At 33.9% G+C, this 21,737-nt stretch overlaps 1 protein-coding gene across 1 annotated transcript; it reads right to left on the bottom strand.

The window, feature by feature from the left end:
- Positions 1–3,017: 3,017 nt before the first annotated feature.
- LOC102668201 (pre-mRNA-splicing factor cwc25) lies at positions 3,018–16,939 on the bottom strand. The gene is made up of 6 exons (XM_006582629.4): positions 16,869–16,939; positions 10,208–10,550; positions 9,690–9,778; positions 4,980–5,207; positions 3,249–3,327; positions 3,018–3,130 (listed from the first exon to the last, which is right to left on the bottom strand). The coding sequence occupies exons 1-6, from the start codon at positions 16,937–16,939 to the stop codon at positions 3,059–3,061; spliced, it is 882 nt and encodes a 293-aa protein (XP_006582692.2). The 3' UTR covers positions 3,018–3,058.
- Positions 16,940–21,737: the final 4,798 nt, after the last annotated feature.

Below are 21,737 nucleotides of genomic sequence, written 5' to 3'. Positions count from 1 at the left end.
TCTTCTAGCCCGCACTCTAGGTCGCACTGCTGGTGGATGTGGAGCAGTAGGAACAGTAGTAGGCATGGGTTGTGCATGAAAAAACTGCAAAATGGTTATATATCAGCTAGAGAAAAGAAAAAATCTTTAATCGACAATTTTCCGCCAAGCACTCTAAAAAGCAGAAAATATACTAAAAATAATAAAACAATATGTAAAAAGTTAGCATTTATTCACAAGATAAGCTTAAACCAAATATAGCATATCCTATATGATTTAAGAATTTTTAAAAAAAAAACATAAAAATAACCCTAAGTACCAATGCCAAGGCCTGAGTAGAGCCTATTTTCCACTATATCATAATCTGAAATGTTCAAAAAAAAAATCATTTAAAGACTTTTAACGGCCTTTTACTGATACGACCAAAGATTGGGTTCCTATCTCACAGTCCATAAATATCTAATAAGAATCATACATCTTCAACTTGAATTCTTATCTGAAACTTATACCCTAAGTCAAGTATTACCAGGATTATCCACTCATGAAGTACAGAATTTCAATAAGAGCAGTTGATGATGCTTGATGCTACAAGCATCAACAAAAGGAAGCCAAAAAGGTCATGTTCGAATAAATTTCTCCATAAGCACTTATGAGAGAAATAAATAAGAACAAAAACCGAGTTTATGCACAAGTTAAAAATCAGCTTCTGGAGAAACTAAAATGAGAAAACTTTTACAAATTCACTTATGCATATTCTTCTTACTTCCATTATAGAAAAGTTAATCCAAACAAGACCACAAGTTCTTCTCACTTGTGAGATTTAATTATTAGCAAAGAAGGTACCATTCCACCGCTTGTGCATTAATTCCGTTAAATTGTAAAATACACACACACACACACACACACACACACACACACACACACACACACACACACACATATATATATATATATATATATATATATATATATATATATATATATATATATATATATATATATATATATATATATATATATATATATATATATATATATATTCATTTATTTGTATTATATTGGATAAGACTAAGCGACGAACCTTGCCTAATAGAACTTTCCATTTTCTCTCATTCCACTCCACCAACAAATGGAACAAAACACGTAAAAAATCGAACTCAACAAATAGCTCGATAACACATGATCATGTGATTCATACCCCAAAAGAGCAAGAAAGGAAACAAAAAAAAAGTATATATTAAATCGTAAAATTATAATTTAGGAAAATCTACAATAATGGCATTTAGAATTATGTAAGTTACTAGTCAAATTCAAATCTTATAAAATGTAACCAAACATAACTGAAGAAAATACAAGATTGAAAATGTCTTCCGCCCTCAGAGACTGCTTTTAATTTTTTATCGAAAAGAAGTTTTTTTTTAAGGACAAAGTATCTTTTTTATACTGTCTTTAAATTATACTAGATCCGGATAAGAGAAACTTAATTGAATATTTCTAAGGAGATATGATTTGTCAAGTTATTGGTATTCAATATAATCATGTGCATTCATATTCCTAATAAATGTGGCAAAGACCAAGAAACATGCCAAAACTCTGCATCCTCACCACAGCAGCCAATAGGACAGCAACAAAAGTAAAATACCTCCCGCAGCTGACTCTCAGTCATGTTGAAGTGAAGATTCCCCACATACAATTTTCGGTCCACAGCTCCATAGGAGCCAGTTACACCGGCTGCTCCACCAGAAGCATTAGATTGAACAAGGTTCTTTTCAGCTTCAGAAGGTTTCACCATTACAGGTTGTCCAAGAAGAAGTTGGCCAGAGAGAGCAATAGCCATTGGCACTGACATCGCATCATAAAATTCAATATACCTGCATCCTCATCAAGAACTTGCATCAAGTTTTCAGAACTAATAAACAAAGTTGCAATCAAAACTTACAAAGCATACAACAAAGAGATATAAGGAAACAAAAACTATAGTGCAGACAGATCAGGCTGAGCTTCATATAATAATCTAATAAATAAAGAGCAACGAAAGCATTTAAAAAAAAATCCGGATTGCTGATCTTGATAGAATCTGAAAATAAAATAAAAAGATAGTACCAGATAATGCTGTAGATGGATTGATGCCATTAGGCTTGTTGACTTGATGTCCCTGGCATTTAGGATTACCGTCATCGATCAAAGACGCGCCGTGATCTTCCTTAGCCATAATCGGCTTCAACAAGCTTTTACGACCACGGCTTAATCCAACAGCATTGATTCCACAGAACTTTGCAAACCCCAGCTTACATTCGACGTTCTGGAACATTGCACAACTACAAGCTTGACACAGTGCTTGTACAGAGCTCATCTCCACCCGCAGCACAAAAGAAATTAGGTGGAAAAATGAAGATAAACTGTGTTAAGCAAGACCAAAAAACATACAAGAAGATACTGTCAGTTTGTTTCACTAATTAAATCAAATAACAGGTTTTTGTAGCTTATATATATCATTAAGAAACCAGTACGGCAGTACCTGAAGGAAGTGAATTGTCTTTTAATCGAGTCAGAAACCAGTATATATCATTTAAGATATGTAAGTGAGTGTTGTCTTTTCAGACAAATGAAGCATTAGCGAAGCGAAGACACATCATCATGTTGTGCATGTGGAGGTGGCAGGAGCTGAACTGCATATTCAATTCTATGTGGGCACGTTAAGGTGGAAAATGACACTGGCTGGCGGATTAGAGAGAAGAATGAGGCTTATTTATATTTCCTTTGAAATTTGTTCAAAGTAATCATGATGGATTTTGTTGTTCTTAATAATGATGTTCAACTTTTCGGTCCAAAAACAATTCCTATTGAGTTGTCTATCTGTTTTAGGCTTTAATATCAAATAAAGCATTCCGTAACCTGAATGCCCACTTGTTCTCTTTTTCTGTAATAATCAAATAATGACAGAGAACTGATAGCTGTGATTTGTGATAACACATAAAATAATAGTTTAAATGACAACATAAGTCAATAAAGTTCCAATGGAGAAAAAATAGTTCAATAGGCAAGTCATCACAGTTCCAATGGCAAAAGTATATCAAATTTAAAAGCAACTGACCTTGCCAGCTTTTGAAAAGAACTCATACACATCTCTCTCTGTTGCTTTTAGCGGCATCTGAGATCATCACCGGACAAATAGCCAATCATCAGAACAAGACACCAAATATCCAAATATGCAGAACTTATGAATTCATATAATTTAAAACAAACAAAAATAGGAACTTCCAATAAACCTGGTAGGCAAAAACAGTTCTCTGATCCCTTTCTGGGTCTGCCTCAGGTTCTGCAGCCTCTTTTTTATCCCTAAATCTCCTGCAACTCAAATTAAAATAAAGTTATTAAAAAAATAATAAAAGAAGTTCACATTAATTAATTTTGATGATCAGAAGGTATAATTTATAGCATAATTCCAAATATACACCATTAGCATTACAGTCCAAAATTGCACCTAATTTGAGAGGGAGTGATGTCTCATTCTATCCGTATAATCCAAAGTATATTTTGTTAGCATATCATCCACCAAATCATGACTTAATAATCCTTACAATAATATGCATATACTTCAGGACCTATGGTCAGGATTTCCTTACTTTATTATTCTTTGAATTAATAAAGCCAAAATTGCACCAGGAACCTATCATAAACCAACCTAGCAGGATCCATTAAATAAATTAATGATATAAAATACTAATACCTGGAAATATATAATAACATAATACCTACATCATGAATCCGGCTAAATCTAAGAGTCAGAGTAGCCAAATGAATGCCTAAGGCCCCAAGGTAAGGTGTCTGAAGAGGTGTCACCGCCTATTGGGACCATAGGAGTACCTTTCTGGTTCAAAAGAGAAATAGAAATACCTTTATATCTTATTCATAAATCATAACATTAGAAAAAGCCTAGCCAACTAACTTTACACTGAGATACTAAAGGGTGTATAATAGTTATCATATTAAAAGAATAACTATTTTTTGGGACTCTTAGCAGCAAGAAACTTAGCATACAGTGAGTTGCACACATCATAATCTTTTATTTTTAGAATTAATGTAACATATCTCAAGCAAAGTAGTCAAAAGTGAAAAGTTCCCTTAAGACACAAAGGGATTTCAATGCCTTGAGGCGATAGGCGCTTAAAACATGAAAGTGTACACCTTAGTAAAGAAAACAGAGTTATGTTAATGCCTTGTGGCAACATAGCAATGATATGATTGATATACATTCTCAGGCCACCTCAAGGTCACTAATGGTATGCAAATTGCAAAACAAAATCATATAAGAAATATATAACACGAAGAAGCTAAAATGCATAAAATCTACCCTCAAATAATACAAATCCAGTCACATTTTATTAAACCAAATAAAGCTATATTCCCAACTCAGTCCCCACTTTCACCAGAAAAAAGGACAAAACTCCAATTGTGATTAGTTAAAGTTCTTCAGGTGCTTTTGGGATTGTTCTCCAATCAAAATTGGTGTTTCACACTTTCACTGCATTAATCCGCATCGTAAAGGTTTCCATTAAAGGTTGACAAAGATTACCAACATAAAACTTCAATTCTGATTACAGAATCGAAAGTGCCTATGACACTGTATATAAGTTCAGTCCTTGCATAGAATTATTGCCACACCATTAGCCTTACCGCCATAGACAACTCTTTAAAAATAATTCTGGATCTGGAAACGGATTTCAAGTAAACTAGTAGCTGACTAGTGAGTACTGACAAGTAACAACTACATAGCACATAATAAGAAAAACACCAGCGCAGCACAAATGAATAAATGCAGATCTCATCGCCAATGCACACTTATTTCTATTTTCTTTTTTGTTTTTATTTCACCATACTCACGACCATCCATTCAAACCATTTGCAAGGACAATTGATGAATTGAACCAATGCTAAACTAAAAAATTAACCCTAGTTCACAAACAAATTGCACACAACACAAAGAAAAGATCAATTACCGGCCATCGCCCATATCAAAATCTCGCTCCCTGTCTCTGTCCCTCTCAGAGCGACTCCTGCTCCTTGTGGATCTCTCCCTCTCCGCTCTTTCCCTCTCTCGCTCCCTATCCTTCTCTCTTCTCTCGCGCTCCCTGTCCCTATCACGGTCTCTCCTATCCTTATCCTTATCCCTCCTCTCTCTATCCTTATCCTTGCCTTTCCTCTCTCCGTCTCTTTCCCTCTTGCTCCTGTGACGCCCAGAGGAACGTTCGTGGTCATGGTTTCCCTCTCGCTCTTTTTGTCATCGGCGTCGAGATCGTCGTCGACATCGCAGGGCTTTCGGTAACTCCTCTCGCTCTTTAGAGTTGCTAATTCTAAAAATCCATTTTTTATTTTTTCAAGCCACGAGGGGATAAGGATGAAATGAATTTTTTTTTTTACTTTTACCTACACTATGACAAACAATTGTAGGTATAAGTATTTTTTTGACTTTTACCTACACTAATTTTGGTGATTATTTTTTAAGTTTTTCCTTATGGCCAGGGGTCATCTTATTTACCTTCTTAATTGTTTAAGTAAGTCATGCAAGAAATGCAATGTTAGCCCCTCCCCCCTTCCCCATTTTCTATCTATTATTTCTTATTTGCAGCATATTTTATTTCTTTGGTCATAATTTTTATTTATGTGTCCGTTCCTGTTTCTGGATGATAGAAACTTTATAGATGATGGGTTTGACATTAAATTTCATGGACTGTAAGTCTAAAGCATACGAACTAGTTTATCAATCTTACAATAGTTGTCTGTCAGATGATCCAGTTTGATTTTTGTTCTGGTACAGAATGACCTTAAAATGTAAAAATATACATATACTGATCTAAACATGCAAATCAATTTAAATGACATATTTAGATCAAACAACAGAAATTAAATATATTACGAGCGTACCTCCAGCCATTGCAAATTGAATGAAAAGCGGCGCACACATGAACCTGAAAGACAGTTTTGTTCTTCCAGACCCTTACTCACTCTGAATAGATGGTGTATTTTTTCTGAATAGAGAAGTGGGTTTGGTGATACAAAACTGAAAGCACTCCATCCTATTTATAGAGTCTGTTCATCACAGAGCTCTCAACTTGTTATCAGAACGTGAGATAGAAAGTTATCAGTACGTGAGATAAGAAGTTATCAGTACGTGAGATAAAGGATGGATACGTGATTTGCTACTAAAAGTGGTTGCAAATATATTTGCAAAGATATGGGTTGAATGTGGATGGAAAATGAACCAGATTCAGAAATAACTAAATTTTCCAAAATAATAAAATGTAGAAAGAACGTACAACGTGAACATAACGTGCACTTCCAACATTCTCCCACTTGGTCCATTTAACCCAACATCAACCATAACAAGAAACATAATATATGAGTCATGGCGATAGGTCCTCTGATGATGAGTAGTATCTTCCATGTACCACAATATATCAAGTCTCTCAACACTAACTCTCAACTTAATGAATAAACCATATGTTTATTCTATATCTAAACCGAATGATTTTTCTCAAAATAAATAAATATGTGCACAAAACCATATGAGAAAATATCTAACTGAATAAGAGTTTCATTGAAAATAACAAACGTACGTACAATGAAACTACATCATGGAACCAAGTCCCATTCGTACTACATGATCCTTAAAATTCTTTGGTGGCATGCCTTTAGTTAAAGGATCAGCAATCATTAACTCAGTGTTGACATGTTCAATGACCACTTTCTTTTCTTTAACACGTTCTCTTATGGCTAAGTACTTGATGTCGATGTGCTTACTTCAACTTCCACTTTTGTTGTTTTTAGCCATAAACACTGCAGCAAAGTTGTCGCAATACAACTTTAATGGCCTAGAAATAGAGTCCACAACTCTAAGGCCAGATATGAAACTCTTCAACCATACACCATGCGAGGTAGCCTCAAAACAAGAAACGAACTCAGCCTCCATAGTGGAAGTAGCAGTCAAGGTTTGTTTGGCACTTCTCCAAGATACAGCTCCACTGGCTAACATATAAATATAATCAGATGTTGATCTTCGTGAATCAACACAACCAGCAAAGTCTGAGTCGGAGTAGCCAATCACTACCAGACAATCAGTTTGTCTGTACATGAGCATGTAATCCTTTGTTCCTTGAAGATATCTCATCACTTTCTTTGCAGCTTTCCAGTGGTCAATACCTGGATTACTTTGATATCTTCCCAAGACTCCAACAGCGAATGCAATATCAGGTCTAGTGCAAACCTGAGCATACATAAGGCTTCCAACTGCTGAAGCATATGGAATATTCTTCATGTGTTCCCGCTCAAAATCATTTTTGGGGCATTGACTCAAAGCAAGTTTGTCACCCTTCACAATGGGAGCTACACTTGGTGAACAATCTTTCATATTAAATCTCTCTAAAACTTTGTTGATATAGGTTTCTTGAGACAAGCCTAAAATGCCTCGAGATCTTTCTTTATGGATATTTATCCCTATGACATCAGATGTCTCTCCCATATCCTTCATATCAAAGTTCTTTGAGAGAAATTGTTTCACCTCATATAGCATACCCTTATCATTAGTCGCAAGCAGAATATCATCTACGTATAATACAAGGAAACAAATCTTACTCCCACTGACCTTCTGGTATATACAGTGATCCATGACATTCTCTTCAAAGCTAAATGAAGAAATGACCTCATGAAATTTTAAATACCATTGGCGGGAAGCTTGTTTCAATCCATAGATGGACTTATTAAGCTTGCAGACTAAGTGCTCACCAACACTAGATAAGAATCCCTCAGGTTGTTTCATGTAAACCTCTTCTTCTAGATCACCATTCAGGAACGCCATTTTCACATCCATTTGATGCAGCTCAAGATCAAAATGAGCTACTAATGCCAGAATTACTCGAAGAGAGTCTTTCTTAGATACAGGGGAAAAGGTCTCTCTGTAATCGATTCCTTCTCTTTGAGTGAATCCTTTAGCAACAAGTCTTGCCTTATGTCTCTCAATGTTGCCTTCTGAGTCTTTCTTTGTTTTGAAGACCCATCTACATCCGATGGCTTTTACACCAACAGACAACTCAACGAGATCCCAAACTTGGTTAGATGCCATAGAATCCATCTCATCCCTCATAGCATTGTACCACAAATTTGATTCCTTAGAACTCATGGCTTGTGAAAACGTCTCAAGATCATTTTCGGCTCCAATGTTGTAGTCTGATTCTTATAGGTACGCTACATAATCACTAGGAATTGCTGTCTTTTTTACTCTAGTAGATCTTCTTAATGTTGTTTGGTCATCTTGCTGAGGAACTTGTTCAACTGGTTCTTCACCAGTTTGTTCAATATCATCATGTTGTTCCTCACAAATAACTTGATCTACATGATCACTTTCAACAGCTTGTGGAACTTCAATCACTGGTTGTCTAACACCCATTTTTACTTGAGGGGTGGGAATGACTACCAACCTATTACTTGTCCCAGAAGTTTCAGCTTCATAGTGATCCCTTTCAGAAGAAATGTTCTACAATTGATCACTCCCACTGATCAAGTCATTTTCAAGAAACTTTGCATTCCTTGATTCCACAATCCTAGTGTTGTGGGATGGACAATAGAACCTATACCCTTTAGACCTTTCAGCATATCCAATGAAATACCCAGTAATAGTCTTAGGATCTAGTTTCTTCTCTTGTGGATTATAAATTCTTACTTCAGACGGGCATCCCCAAACGCGTATATGTCGCAAACTTGGTTTCCAACCCTTGAATAACTCAAAAGGTGTCTTTGAGGCAGCCTTGGTTGGAACTCGGTTTAATATATACGCAGCCGTCTTAAGAGCATCAATCCACAAAAATTGAGGAAGTTTTACATTACTCCTCATGCTTCTCACCATGTCTAATAAGGTTCGATTTCTTCGTTCTGCCACACCATTCTGATCCGGAGAACCAGGCATAGTGTATTGGGCAACAATCCCATGTTCTTGAAGAAATTTCGCAAATGAACCTGGTGCTTGTCCATCCTCTGTGTATCTACCATAGTACTCCCCACCTCTATCTGATCTCACGATCTTAATTTGTTTTCCACATTGTTTCTCAACTTCAGCCTTAAAAACTTTAAAGGCATCTAAAGCTTCATTCTTAGAATGAAGTAAGTAGAGATACATATATCGTGAATAATCATCTATAAAGGTTATGAAGTATTTCGGACTATTTGCATCCATGTCTGGACAACATATCTCTATATGTATGATTTCTAATAAATTAGAACTCCTCTTTGCACCCTTTTTAGACTTGTTAGTTTGCTTACCCTTAATGCAATCTACACAAGTCTCAAAATCAGCGAAATCCAAAGTACTAAGTACTCCTTCATTTACTAATCGCTTGATTCTCTCAATAGAGATATGTCCTAATCTCTGGTGCCACAACATAGAGGATTCTTCATTCACAATACATCATTTTAACCCAACAGAAACATGCATAGAAGTAGCGTCGTTTTTCAATTCAATCGAATAAAGACCATCAACCAATTGACCACAACCAATAATTTCAGATTTATTTAGTAAATTAAAACCAAAGTCTGTAAAATTAAAATAAAATCCCAAAGGTGCAAGTTTAGAAACAGAAATTAAGTTTTTACAGAAACTAGGAACATAAAAAACTTTCTCCAAATGTAATTTAAAGCCACTACTTAAAACTAAGACGCACGTTCCAATGGCCTCTACATGCGAGCTCATCCTACTCCCTGAGTAGATGCACTGCTCACTTCCTACTGGCTTCCTTAGACTTTTCATACCCTGCAAGGTATTAGAAACATGGATTGTAGAACCAGAGTCAATCCACCATGTATTATGATTCACATTAATCATATTAGATTCATAACAAATGAAGGTAAATGGTGTACCTTTCTTCTCAAACCAACTTTTAAATTTGGGGTAGTCCTTCTTCATGTGTCCTTTCTTTTTACAGAAGAAACACTTTGACTCCTTTTTAATTGTTGGTTGAGTCGGAATCCTTCCTTTATTGTTGCCTACAGACTTCTTCCTATCCTTTCCAGAAGTAGAAGTAGTCAAATTTACCTTCTCACCCTCTTCCATTATCAATCTTTCCTCTTCTTGAACACACATGGTCATCAATTCATTAATAGACCATTTATCCTTATGTGTGTTGTAGGAGATTTTGAAGGGTGTATACTGTTGAGGTAGGGTGCACAAAATGAAATGTACCAGGAAGGATTCAGACATGGTAACTTCCAGGGTTTTCAACTGAGCCACTATGTCCCTTAAGCGCATGATATGTTCACGCACACCTCTCGTTCCAGTAAGCTTAATGGAAGAGAATTGCATAATGAGTGTGCTAGCAAGCGACTTCTCAGAGGTCGTAAACTGTTCATCAATGGCTTTCAACAGATCTCTGACCTTATCATGTTGGTCAATTGAACCCCGGATACTAGCTGATATGTTGGTTTTTATGAACATAACGGAGAGACGATTAGATCTCTCCCACTTTTCATAAAGATCAACAGCATCAGGTTTGCTAGTTTCAGTAATAGCCGGTGACTCATCCTTCCTTATAGCATAGTCAATATCCATCCAGCCCAAATGAAGGAGAACTCTTTCCTTCCAAACCTTATAGTTATCACCTTTCAAAATGGGAAGGTCACAAGAAATATTCATAGATTGTGAAACTGCAAACAAACACACATGCTCATTAAGTAAATTTGAGACTAAACAAATGTCATGTTTTGTCAATGCAAATCATGTCTCAATATATGAATCTAGTGACACAAAACTTGCCTGTGGGCTAAAGTCCTACTCAATTAGATTCATCATGCAACTTTATGATAAAACTATTAAATCATGTTCTTTTCCTTAATTTTTGTGGGTAAATCAAGAAATATAATTTAATATTTTATCCTAATTAATTATAGAAATATAACAAAATTCCTGTGCGTAGATTTCATCACATTACATATGATTAATCACAATTAATATTTCTAATGTGATTATAAATTTAACATATAATTTTACTCGATTAAAGATGCTGTGGCTATTCTCTAATTTAATAAAATTATATTAATCACTTAACATTCAAAAATAATCTTTGCATAAACATACTTAATAATGCAAATGTGCTCAATATTGAATCATAAAAATTACATGTATACCAATTCAAAATAACATTGTACGTATATTCATTCAACACGTAATAAACTTTAAAGGATCAAATCCAATGCATACCAATATTTAACATAATATTGCATGTTTAGCATAACTTAGAGACACATTCAGAAGTTATAAATACACGTGAACTGCACCTAATAAACAATTAAATTGTAGTAGCCTAGTGGCAAAGGGAGTCCTTTCATGCTGCAGGGCAAGGGTTCAAGGCAAGCCCAAGGCGTTTTCGATTCATTTATACATTCCTATTAAAAGGAAAACAAACAACAAAGGTAGCAATGAGATTTGAACACACAACAAAAGGGTGATACTAACCACATCAACCACTGGATCAAGGCATGCTTTGTTTAGAATTTTCAGAAAACAATATATATTAACAATTTCACATCAGTAAACATGCGCATGTACATCTTCATCCTCTCAGCGTAACAGATTATTTAATATATAAAAGTTAGTTTCGCTTCCCTTCTACGCTTTCTCAAAGAGGTTCAAACTTTTGATATTTAAATATAAAATTCAGCCACAACTTTTAATATTGGAAAAAAAAAATTTGCTTAACGCTGAATGTTCATGTTTCTTCTTTAATTGAACAAAGCATAATAAAGGCAAGGTAGAGGTATTATGTGGCTCTGATTCCAAATGTAAAAATATACATATACTGATCTAAACATGCAAATCAATTTAAATGACATATTTAGATCAAACAGCGGAAATTAAATATATTACGAGCGTACCTCCAGCCATTGCAAATTGAATGGAAAACGGCGCACACACGAACCTGAAAGACAGTTTTGTTCTTCCAGAGCTTTACTCACTTTGAATAGATGGTGTATTTTTTCTGAATAGAGAAGTGGGTTTGGTGATACAAAACTGAGAGCACCCCATCCTATTTATAGAGGCTGTCCATCACAGAGCTCTCAACTTGTTATCAGAACGTGAGATAGGAAGTTATCAGTACATGAGATAAGAAGTTATCAGTACGTGAGATAAAGGATGGGTATGTGATTTGTTACTGAAGGTGGTTACAAATATATTTGCAATGATATGGGTTGAATGTGGATGGAAAATGGACCAGATTCAAAAATAACTAAATTTTCCAAAATAATAAAATGTAGAAAGAACGTACAACGTGAACGTAACGTGCACGTCCAACATAAAATTCATGTTTGCTGGCATGTTTATGGTCTCCTTTATCGGTCAGACAGAGAATACCGGGAGGCGATCAAGTGTTATCGAAATGCACTGAGAATTGATCCCAACAATATTGAAATTCTTTGTGACCTATCACTCCTACAGGTAGCATCTTAAATGCATTTTCCTTTAGTTGCTTCTCTATAATCAATAAATTTAACTTGGATGTTAGTCTTTGATTTTGCTGGCATGTACTTAAGTTTAAAAATCATAATGTTAGTTTGTTTAACAAGTGGAGGTGTTTTTTTTTTTGTCTTCTATTTTCTATTTTACTGAAAATGATAACAGGATGTGCTTAAACTATAATTATTTATCACATTAGAACTTGGGCTGGATTAAGGGGAAAGGTGAATGAAAATCTCCTTCTGGTCTCCTTCCGTTCTGAATTTTGAAGTGCACAAAGAAAGGCCATATCATGGGAGGAATTTCACCTTAGGACCTTAGAGGAAAACTCATTATAATCCTTATAAGTAAGAGTGGATAACATATTCTCGTAAAAAAAGTGTGGATAACATAATGTGAAAGGTTGAGTGCATAATGTAAATTAAATTAATTTTTTACACTCACAATTTATGTTCCGTAACATTAGCAAGTATAACTATTTTGATATTATTTGTACAAGTTGAGTATCTACTGTAATATTTAATTAACTACTTTGATGAATGATAATTGGTACTATTGAGTTTTAACACTTTTTAAATGTATAGGTAAAACAAACACTGCAGAAACTTAACATATTTAAGTTGTGACTTGTCGCAAGCAGCCTTAAACAGTGCACGCTAAACCCTGTCATGGTAGTAGAGATTATTTTTACGAGTTAAATTTATACATATATGGTCATATGTGAGTATATAGAGTGAATTGAAGGGACTTTTATATGAGAAAGTGAGATAATCATGATTAATTAAGTATCGGATCAAATCATGCAATATTAAGATTAAAGATAATGTGACATAACTTTTTAAGAGATTATATAAGCATAATTATCCACGTACAAGATTGTATAATCTAAATTTACTTCTCATATCTTCTTATTACAAATACTATTCTCACTTTATGTATCCCCTTGTGTGTAAAATATTTTTACACACATATATATAAGAAATTTCAAATAAATATATATATATATATACACACACATGTATATAAGGATAAATTTGTTTAATCTTAAAAAAAAATTTAGAATAAGTGTCTTATATGAGCGTTTTCATACAAAATAGATAGAATTTATTTTTTAAAATATATAGAGTTTAGACAAATATACTCATATATTATATTTATAAATGAATAGATTTGTTACGAGAAAACGACAAAATTTTATTATTAGATATGTATGCGGAAAATTTTTTTACACCAACTATGTACATTTTATAGAGTAGAATGTTTTTAATATATTATAAACATGTTTTAATACATAACACAAAATAATTATATCACATTCAATAAATAATTAATAATTTTCAGTATTTTTTAATGACATGTTCATCATTGGTTCTTCTATACGGTATATTAAAATTATGTTATGCTTGTTTTAAGGTTAAATAAAGGTTCTAAAAACCCAGTGGTTTGAATTTAAGAATTTATATGTCCAACAGATATGGCTTATTTCTGCGCCAGTTATTTTATTCACATAACCTAAGCAGCAGGTGGAGTAAATGATAATACTCATTATTAATTCTCAGGTTGACCTCTGGGTGGTATTCATGGTTTGACTGTTGTTATTATTTTTTCCTGTGGTGTTTCTCTGCACTAAATATTATTTCCCAGATCTCATTGTTAGATGAATGTGAGTTTCTTGAGAGAGCTCTGGAGGAGTTGCACAAAAATGAATCTAAAATTGTAAGTATGTTTTAGTTTTATTAACCTAGGGAATTTGATAAATGTAACTAATACATGATATATAACTTGATTCCGAATATGCCTTCCTAGGTTGATAAACTTGTATACAAAGAACAAGAGGTTTCAGTTTTAGTAAAGCTTGGTCACCTAGAAGAAGGCGAAGCTTTGTACCAGGCATTACTTTCCATGAATCCTGATAATTATAGGTGATCTCTGTTGCCACTTATATTTTAGGTTGAAGTATCTCGATTGATTAGTCATTTTCAGGTGTTTTTATTTTCTCTCATGTTGTTATTTTTCTTTTTGGCACCTTTCTTGGTTCTCAATAAAATTGTTCTATTCATAAAAGTTCCATTTTAATTATTCATTGTGTTTCAAATGGTGAGATTGAGATGAACACATGTATTCTATGGCATATTCTAATATTTTTCATATTGATAACTATTTCCTAGTGTTACTTATTATACATAATATCCTTATCTCGTCTTCATACAATTTAGAAGTAGTCTTTTGATAAGGATTTTGATGGTAATAACATTATATATATTCATAAAGAGGAGTTCTCTCAAGAAACTCCAATTTCCAAGTAGTGTCTATTTTTACTTTCTCCTTTTAAAAGTATCTAATTTTTTAACTTGAGAAATAGCAGAATGCTTTTTGCCTCTGTGTGTGTAAACCTTACACTGGGTTGGATTGAATGAATACTTACAATATCTGCTAAGTAACTTTGCTTTGTGTCTTGTTCTTAAAATACAGGATATGATGTACCATGGAAGGCCTTTTTCCAAAATCCTGCTTACGTGTGGGCATATATGCTGAATTCTTTGGTAGTTGGGGTCACCATAACTGTCTATCATATGGCTTCACGCATTTTTTAGGTACTGTGTCAGCATTTAATGCTTTATTTTAATTACCACATGATAGTTGATTATGTCATCATCATACAGCTTGACTACATGATTTTTATTTTATTTTAAATATCTTCAATGTATTGTATTTGGTTAATTTGGGAAAGAAAGTAATTACATATAAATAATTACTAATTTGGTTAATTTGTGTCAAATTTGTTAAAAAATAAACATGTTTAGTGTACCTAATTTTCTTTAAATTAGAAAATATTTGAAAATTTCATATTTATTTCATAAAATTTAATTAATTTCATATTGTCACGTGTTTACTATTTCAACCTTATATCAACTCTGTGACGAAGGTCGTCAATCGATGTAGTTGCTCCCAAATAACCAATGTAGAATGTTGTTTCTCTAGTAATGAAGGTGGAAGAGAAACATCAAGGTTCATTGCGAAGATGAAGACAAAGGTCCACTCCAGAAGACACCTCTGATAAGATATTACACACACCAGGCCAGATGAAAGACTTTGTAACGAGGAAACAAAATTTTCTCAGGGTTGAGTTCCTACATTGCATGAGTTGCAGGAAGGAGCACAAGCTACGTCTTAAGAGCAAACCAAACACTAAGAACTACCATGCTGCTTTGACCAACAAATCCTGGACATGTTATCCATGGCCTTATCAAAAGTAAGGTGCACCCAAATCACAACTGAAGCTATATGATATTCAAGTTGATGGATGATTGATATTATCTTGTGAACTTTCTAGTTTAGGTTTCAGTTTTATATTTTTCAAGGTAGTTAACAACATCTACATACCTGGAACTCAAACTCAAGACCATTTGTAATTAACAACTTTACGCGAGAGGATCATCCACGCCATCAGAGATGTAGAGACAAGTGACTGAATTGATTAATGGTATGATATGATAGAATGATAAAGAGAAATCAAGGGTGTATGTACTATTTGAGTGTCTAAATATTGCGACTCTTGTATGTTAGCTTAGGGCCAACACAAATTGTATATAGATTGATAAGGTGACTCACATTAGCTTATATGGCATATAGTAAACTTGAATAGTGTAAGAAGCCATATTCTAGTTGTGAGGTCACTCGAATATCAATTCTAATTAATAATGGGAGAATTTTCATTTTTTAGAATAACCTACAATAATGATGATGTGAGACCAAACACTACTAAAAAAATATGATTTTAACATCGTCAATTTAACATTGGTTTTATGAAAACCGATGTTAACAAATGGACTTTGTTAACATCGGTATTTTAAAAACCGATCTTGTGTGTATCCCTTAACTTCATTTTTGACCAAAACTGATGTTGGTTGACGTCAATTAACAATGGTTAATAAAGAACCTAATGTTGTCAAATTTTCTAAAACACATAGCCTCTTGCCCTCTAGCTGCCTCATTCTTCTCTCAATGTCATGAACCCTAATTAGGTAAGAATCTCTCCACATTTCATAATCAGGCTCCCTTTGATACTCCTGCCACTGAATCCAAAGCCTCATAGTTTCCGCCACAGGTCCTCCCACCCTAAAGCCTCACCGCCCCTTCCTCACCCTAACCCACAACATCTTGTACTAGCAACTCGCATACAAAGCCAACGCCTCCATCTACACGTGCTTCGTTTGCCCTTTATTATGATGTAATTCTGAGTTTGAACTCAATGCGAATGAAGAAAATCTCAAGCTTCAATTAACAACCTCGATGGAGATGCAGTCACAATCTACAGAATTTAGGTTTGGACTTAATTGTAAAAACTAACTCAAGGTAAGGATTGTCGTCACTTATAATTTCACCATACTACCAGTTAGTTGATGTCACCCCTGCAAGTCGGGAGATGGACGTCTCAGTTATGAACTTTGCAGGATTAGGCATCTTTGTGAGGTTTGATAACAGCCAAATAACATGTGACCCAATAGGCCAACAACAACCCTTATTTTGAAGCCATATTAGCATTCAGGTTTAGGTCTTTCTCAACTCCTAAAAGCTAGTTTGATACGTGAAAATTGCCTCCTTATACCACTAGTCTATGTGTTATTTCCTACACAATGCAATAAGCGTCAATCCACCTCCTTATACCACTAGTCTATGCATTATTTTGCAGTGTTACATAAATTAATCATCCTAGACGATCAGAAACAGCTGTAGGCATAAGCGTCATTCCACCTCCAAAAACACAGTAGGATAAAAAGATAATATAAAAAAGAAAACTTTAAGTTGAGTACCATGTCAAGCTCAATATTATTCAAAGAGAACTAGTTCTGATTTGATCAAATGAAAGACCAAGATGGTACCATCTAGAAGTTCTTCAAAGGAAAAGAAAAAAAGTCACAGCTTTCTTAAACAGTAATAAAGAGGTCCAAAGTTTCTCCGCAACATCATATAGTTTTCATGTCTTCATGTAGGTGCCAAATGAGTCAATTCAGAAATGGCACTTTGCAGAGCCTAGTTAAGGTTTAGCATATAGCATAAAGTCTCTGCATTCTTGGCAATTGCAATCCTCAAAGCGGCACTTGATGCACCCTTCACAGTAACAAGTTGAGCAGCCTTGGCAAGTTGAAGAACAAGAACAGCCCCTGCTTGCTTTCAGACTTAATCTCTCTTCATCATCATCGCATGTTATTCTGAAAAATGAAAATTTTCACATCATTAATTAGAATTGATATTTGAGCAGATCTCTCAACTAGAATAAAGCTTCTTATAGTATTCAAGTTTACTGTATGCAATATAAGCTAACGTGAGCCACATTTGCCTGGTGTGCGTAATACTTTATCAGAGGTGTCTTCCAGAGTGGAACTTTGTCTTCGTCTTCACAATGAACCCAAATGTTTGTCTTCCACCTTCCACTCCCTTCCCTTAAAGCATGTTTCTTAAATGCTTCTTGAAATTCTGATACAGAGGTCAGATGTCGTACCAGATGTCACGACATCACGCTTCAGAACATGGAGATTATATTTGACTGTATAAACAGATTAAACAAGTAAATGACACAAGAGAATTGTTAACCCAGTTCGGTGCAACGTCACCTACATCTGGGGGCTACCAAGCCAGGGAGGAAATCCACTAAAATAGTGTTAGTTCGAAGATCTAACAGCCACTGTTTACAACCTTCTCACCTAACCACTACCCGTGCAATCTCTACCTAAGAGCCACTCTTAGATATGAGAACCCCTCTCACTCCCTCTCAATCACTCTCCCGTGTTTACAATTAAATCAAATACACACCAGAGATTGCTCTCTGAACAATAGAGATCAACTCCACACACTATAGAGATCAACTCTACACACTCAGGTCCAACACTTGATGTTAGGGTGACATCAAGGTGGCTCACAAAACACTCAAGTCCCAAAACTCACAAAATAACTCTTCAATCCCGGACTTGGTACAAAACTCGTGCAGCCTTCATGTTTATATAGCAGTGTGCGTATCTGGGCTGCAACTACTTGTGCTGGATGAGATCTATCATTCTCCTGAAAATCTGCACTTAAAGATCTAAAAGATACAGTTTGATCTTTTAGTTTTTATCTTTAATCTTTATTCCCTGAACGAACTCTTCTAGTTTGTAATTCGAACTTTAATTATCTTTTAATTCGTTCCTAAAGATAGATCATCTTATCTGCTGCTAACTGCACAATAATCTGTTAAAGATATAACAGATTTATGTGTCCAGTATTTTCGGGCAGGATGTCCTGGACATTGTATCCGACATCGTGGATCCTGCATTGTGCATTGTGCAGCAACTCCAGTATTTTCGGGCAGGATGTCCTGGACATTGTATCCGACATCGTGGATCCTGCAGCTTCAATTCTTCATTTGACATTTTATCTTGCCTTGTGCATTGTGCAGCCCGATCTGATTCCTTGACATAACGTTGGACATCATGTGCAGCAACTCCAGCTTTCCTTCATTGTCTAAGTGCTTATGTTTTAACAAAATTTTAGCCAATCTTTTAAAGCTCAGTAAAGCTAAGCACTAACACTTCTATTGTGACATTCACTGATTATTACAAACAAACATGTTTCCACCAACTTTAGTGTTCTCCCTCGTTTCCACCAACAAATAATGCATAGGATCGAAATTATATTTATAATAATAATTTATATTGCTAATAAAATAAAATGAAAAGAAATAGTGATTCTGTCTCACATATTTTTTTTAATAAAATTAAATCTATATATCTGCAATTTATTTGTTTTTTCCAAATTACAAAATAAAACTATTATTAAACCTATTTTAAATAACAAAAATAAGGCTCTAAAAAAGATCAACAGATTCAGCAGTTCCAGTTCCATTATTTTTTTATTGTACAATTATAACAATACAAAACAAAAATACTTGCTTGAAACATTAGAGATCAATTATACTGTCGCAAAATAAAAAAAATTGAGAAATTGAAGTGGAAAACTTACCCAAGGGACACTTAGGGCAACACTCACAAGTGATGAAATATTGACCTTCGTTATTAATTTTTAGCCTCCCAACATAATCTCCATATTTTTTGTTTGTAGCGCCACAAAGAACCTCAATATAGTCCTCACCTCTCTTAAAATCTAGGATTATTTTGAGCTCATCTTCATCAAATAATATTTTACCATCATCTCCAACCCTAAATTGCTTTCTTCGTTTTGATGGCCCTGTTTATTTGATCATGAACATATTTCCAAGCCAAGAATTATGGACAAAAATTAAACTAGCTAAAATATGTTCACTCCCATAATGGTGTAAAGTTGTGAACCAGTTATGTGACAATATTATTACACAACAAAGAATGGAAAATCATCAAGTAGGCATAAAACCATGCATGCTGATATACACATGATAGTAGGGGTAGAATGGCTTAAATGTGAAATTAATTTAATCATTGTGGAGAAAATTTTTTGAAAACTACAAATTATGACAAAAAAATCTTTGAAGAAATAATGTAGTCACTAAATATTTTCAGAAAGTAACATGTGATAAAACATGTAACCTTAAAAAACTAAATTGAGGATTTTCTTTTCAAAATGTTTCTTTGACTTCTCTTCTGTTTAGGTGGATCACCTGTAATCATGAGGAAAGAATGCCCTTAATTTTATTTTTCAATCCTTCTTAAATTAAGTAAATATAAAAAAAAAATTGGTGCCCTAAGTTTATGACTGCACAATGAGATGCATGCAAATTGACTGTAGGTAGTCCAGATTCTTCTTCCGCCATTTGATTTAGGGATTTTGGTATGGACTGTTTTCTTCTCAAACAGGAATTTCACAATGAGAAAAACTTTCAATGTTGTCTAATGTGCCTATAAACTATGTTGGAAAAATATAATTTATAACCATTTTTTTAATAAAAGCGGACACATTAAAAGATATCAAATCTAAATCCCAAAATAGCCAAAGAAATAATAATTAAACACACTCTTAATTTCTTCATAGTTGAAAATATAATAAAAGAAAACTGATGTGATGATTTCAAAGAAAATCACACTAACCTTCTGTAATATTCTTGAGTTCTTCCTCTATCTCGATTCTTAGAATTCTCTCCTCTTGAGGTGAATCGCCTGTAACGAGATCGAGAGAAAGGAAACCCTTAATTTTATTTTTCACTTCTTTCAAAATTACTTTGATAATCAATAAAATCCACTAAAATTAAATACACCAAATTATAACTATGTTGGTAAATTAGAGAAATATCGCTTGAATGTATAGAATTCAGCTACCTTTTGAAACCATATCTAAACATAAAACACTTAAGCAAATTAATTGATTTTAGAAAAATCACACTAACCTTGAGTAACATTCTCATCTTCTTTCTTTTTCTCATTTCCTTGTCTTGTCTTCTGTTGGGGTGGATCACCTGTAGTCATATGGGGAAAGAAAATCCTTAATTTTACTTTTCAATCGTTCCAAATCTACTGAATATAAAAGAATAAAAATTGGAGCCCTAAATTCATGACTGCACAATGAGATGCATGCAAATTGACTATAGGTAGTCTAGATTCTTCTTCGACCATTTGATTTAGGGATTTTGGTATGGACTGTTTTCTTCTCAAATCTGAATCCCAAAAAAGCCGAAGAAGTAATAATTAAAAACACTCTTAATTTATTCATAGTTTAAAATATAATAAAATAAATGTTCTGTGATTATCATAAAAGAAAGTATATTAATAGTCACTTATTAAATGAAATTTGGAAGTAAGTGATAAATATTTTTCTATAAAATAAAAATCACATTAATTTTTATGTTTTCATAATAAATTTATATTAAAGTGTAATAAAAAATAATAAATGTTTAAAACACAATTGACCAAGTGTATTGCACACTATTTGAACGCCATCCTAGCTACATATAATGAGATGTTGATCATAATAAATATTAAAATAATTGAGAATGTATTTTGGTAAAAGATAATTAGGTGACGATCAAATACTTCTCTTAAAGCTAGATGCTGAAAATAAAAAACTAGAACCAACATTTAAATAATTATAGTAATATTATATGTATAATATTTTAAAAAAAGTTGGTAAGAGGGGGGAGGAGGTGGCCAACCCCTTTGGTTTAAATGTTGGTTCGTCTCTGATACTATAGAATGTATAATTGTTGCATTTAAGATTGATCTTTCCAATACGCTATTAAGAAATATAGACTAATTTTCTGGATTGTGTAATAACATTAGACTAAATGCCACCCAATTGA

The sequence above is a fragment of the Glycine max genome, chromosome 6 (assembly GCF_000004515.6).
Source record: "Glycine max cultivar Williams 82 chromosome 6, Glycine_max_v4.0, whole genome shotgun sequence".
NCBI classification, from domain to species: Eukaryota; Viridiplantae; Streptophyta; class Magnoliopsida; order Fabales; family Fabaceae; genus Glycine; species Glycine max.
This window is presented reverse-complemented; position numbering and strand designations above follow the sequence as displayed.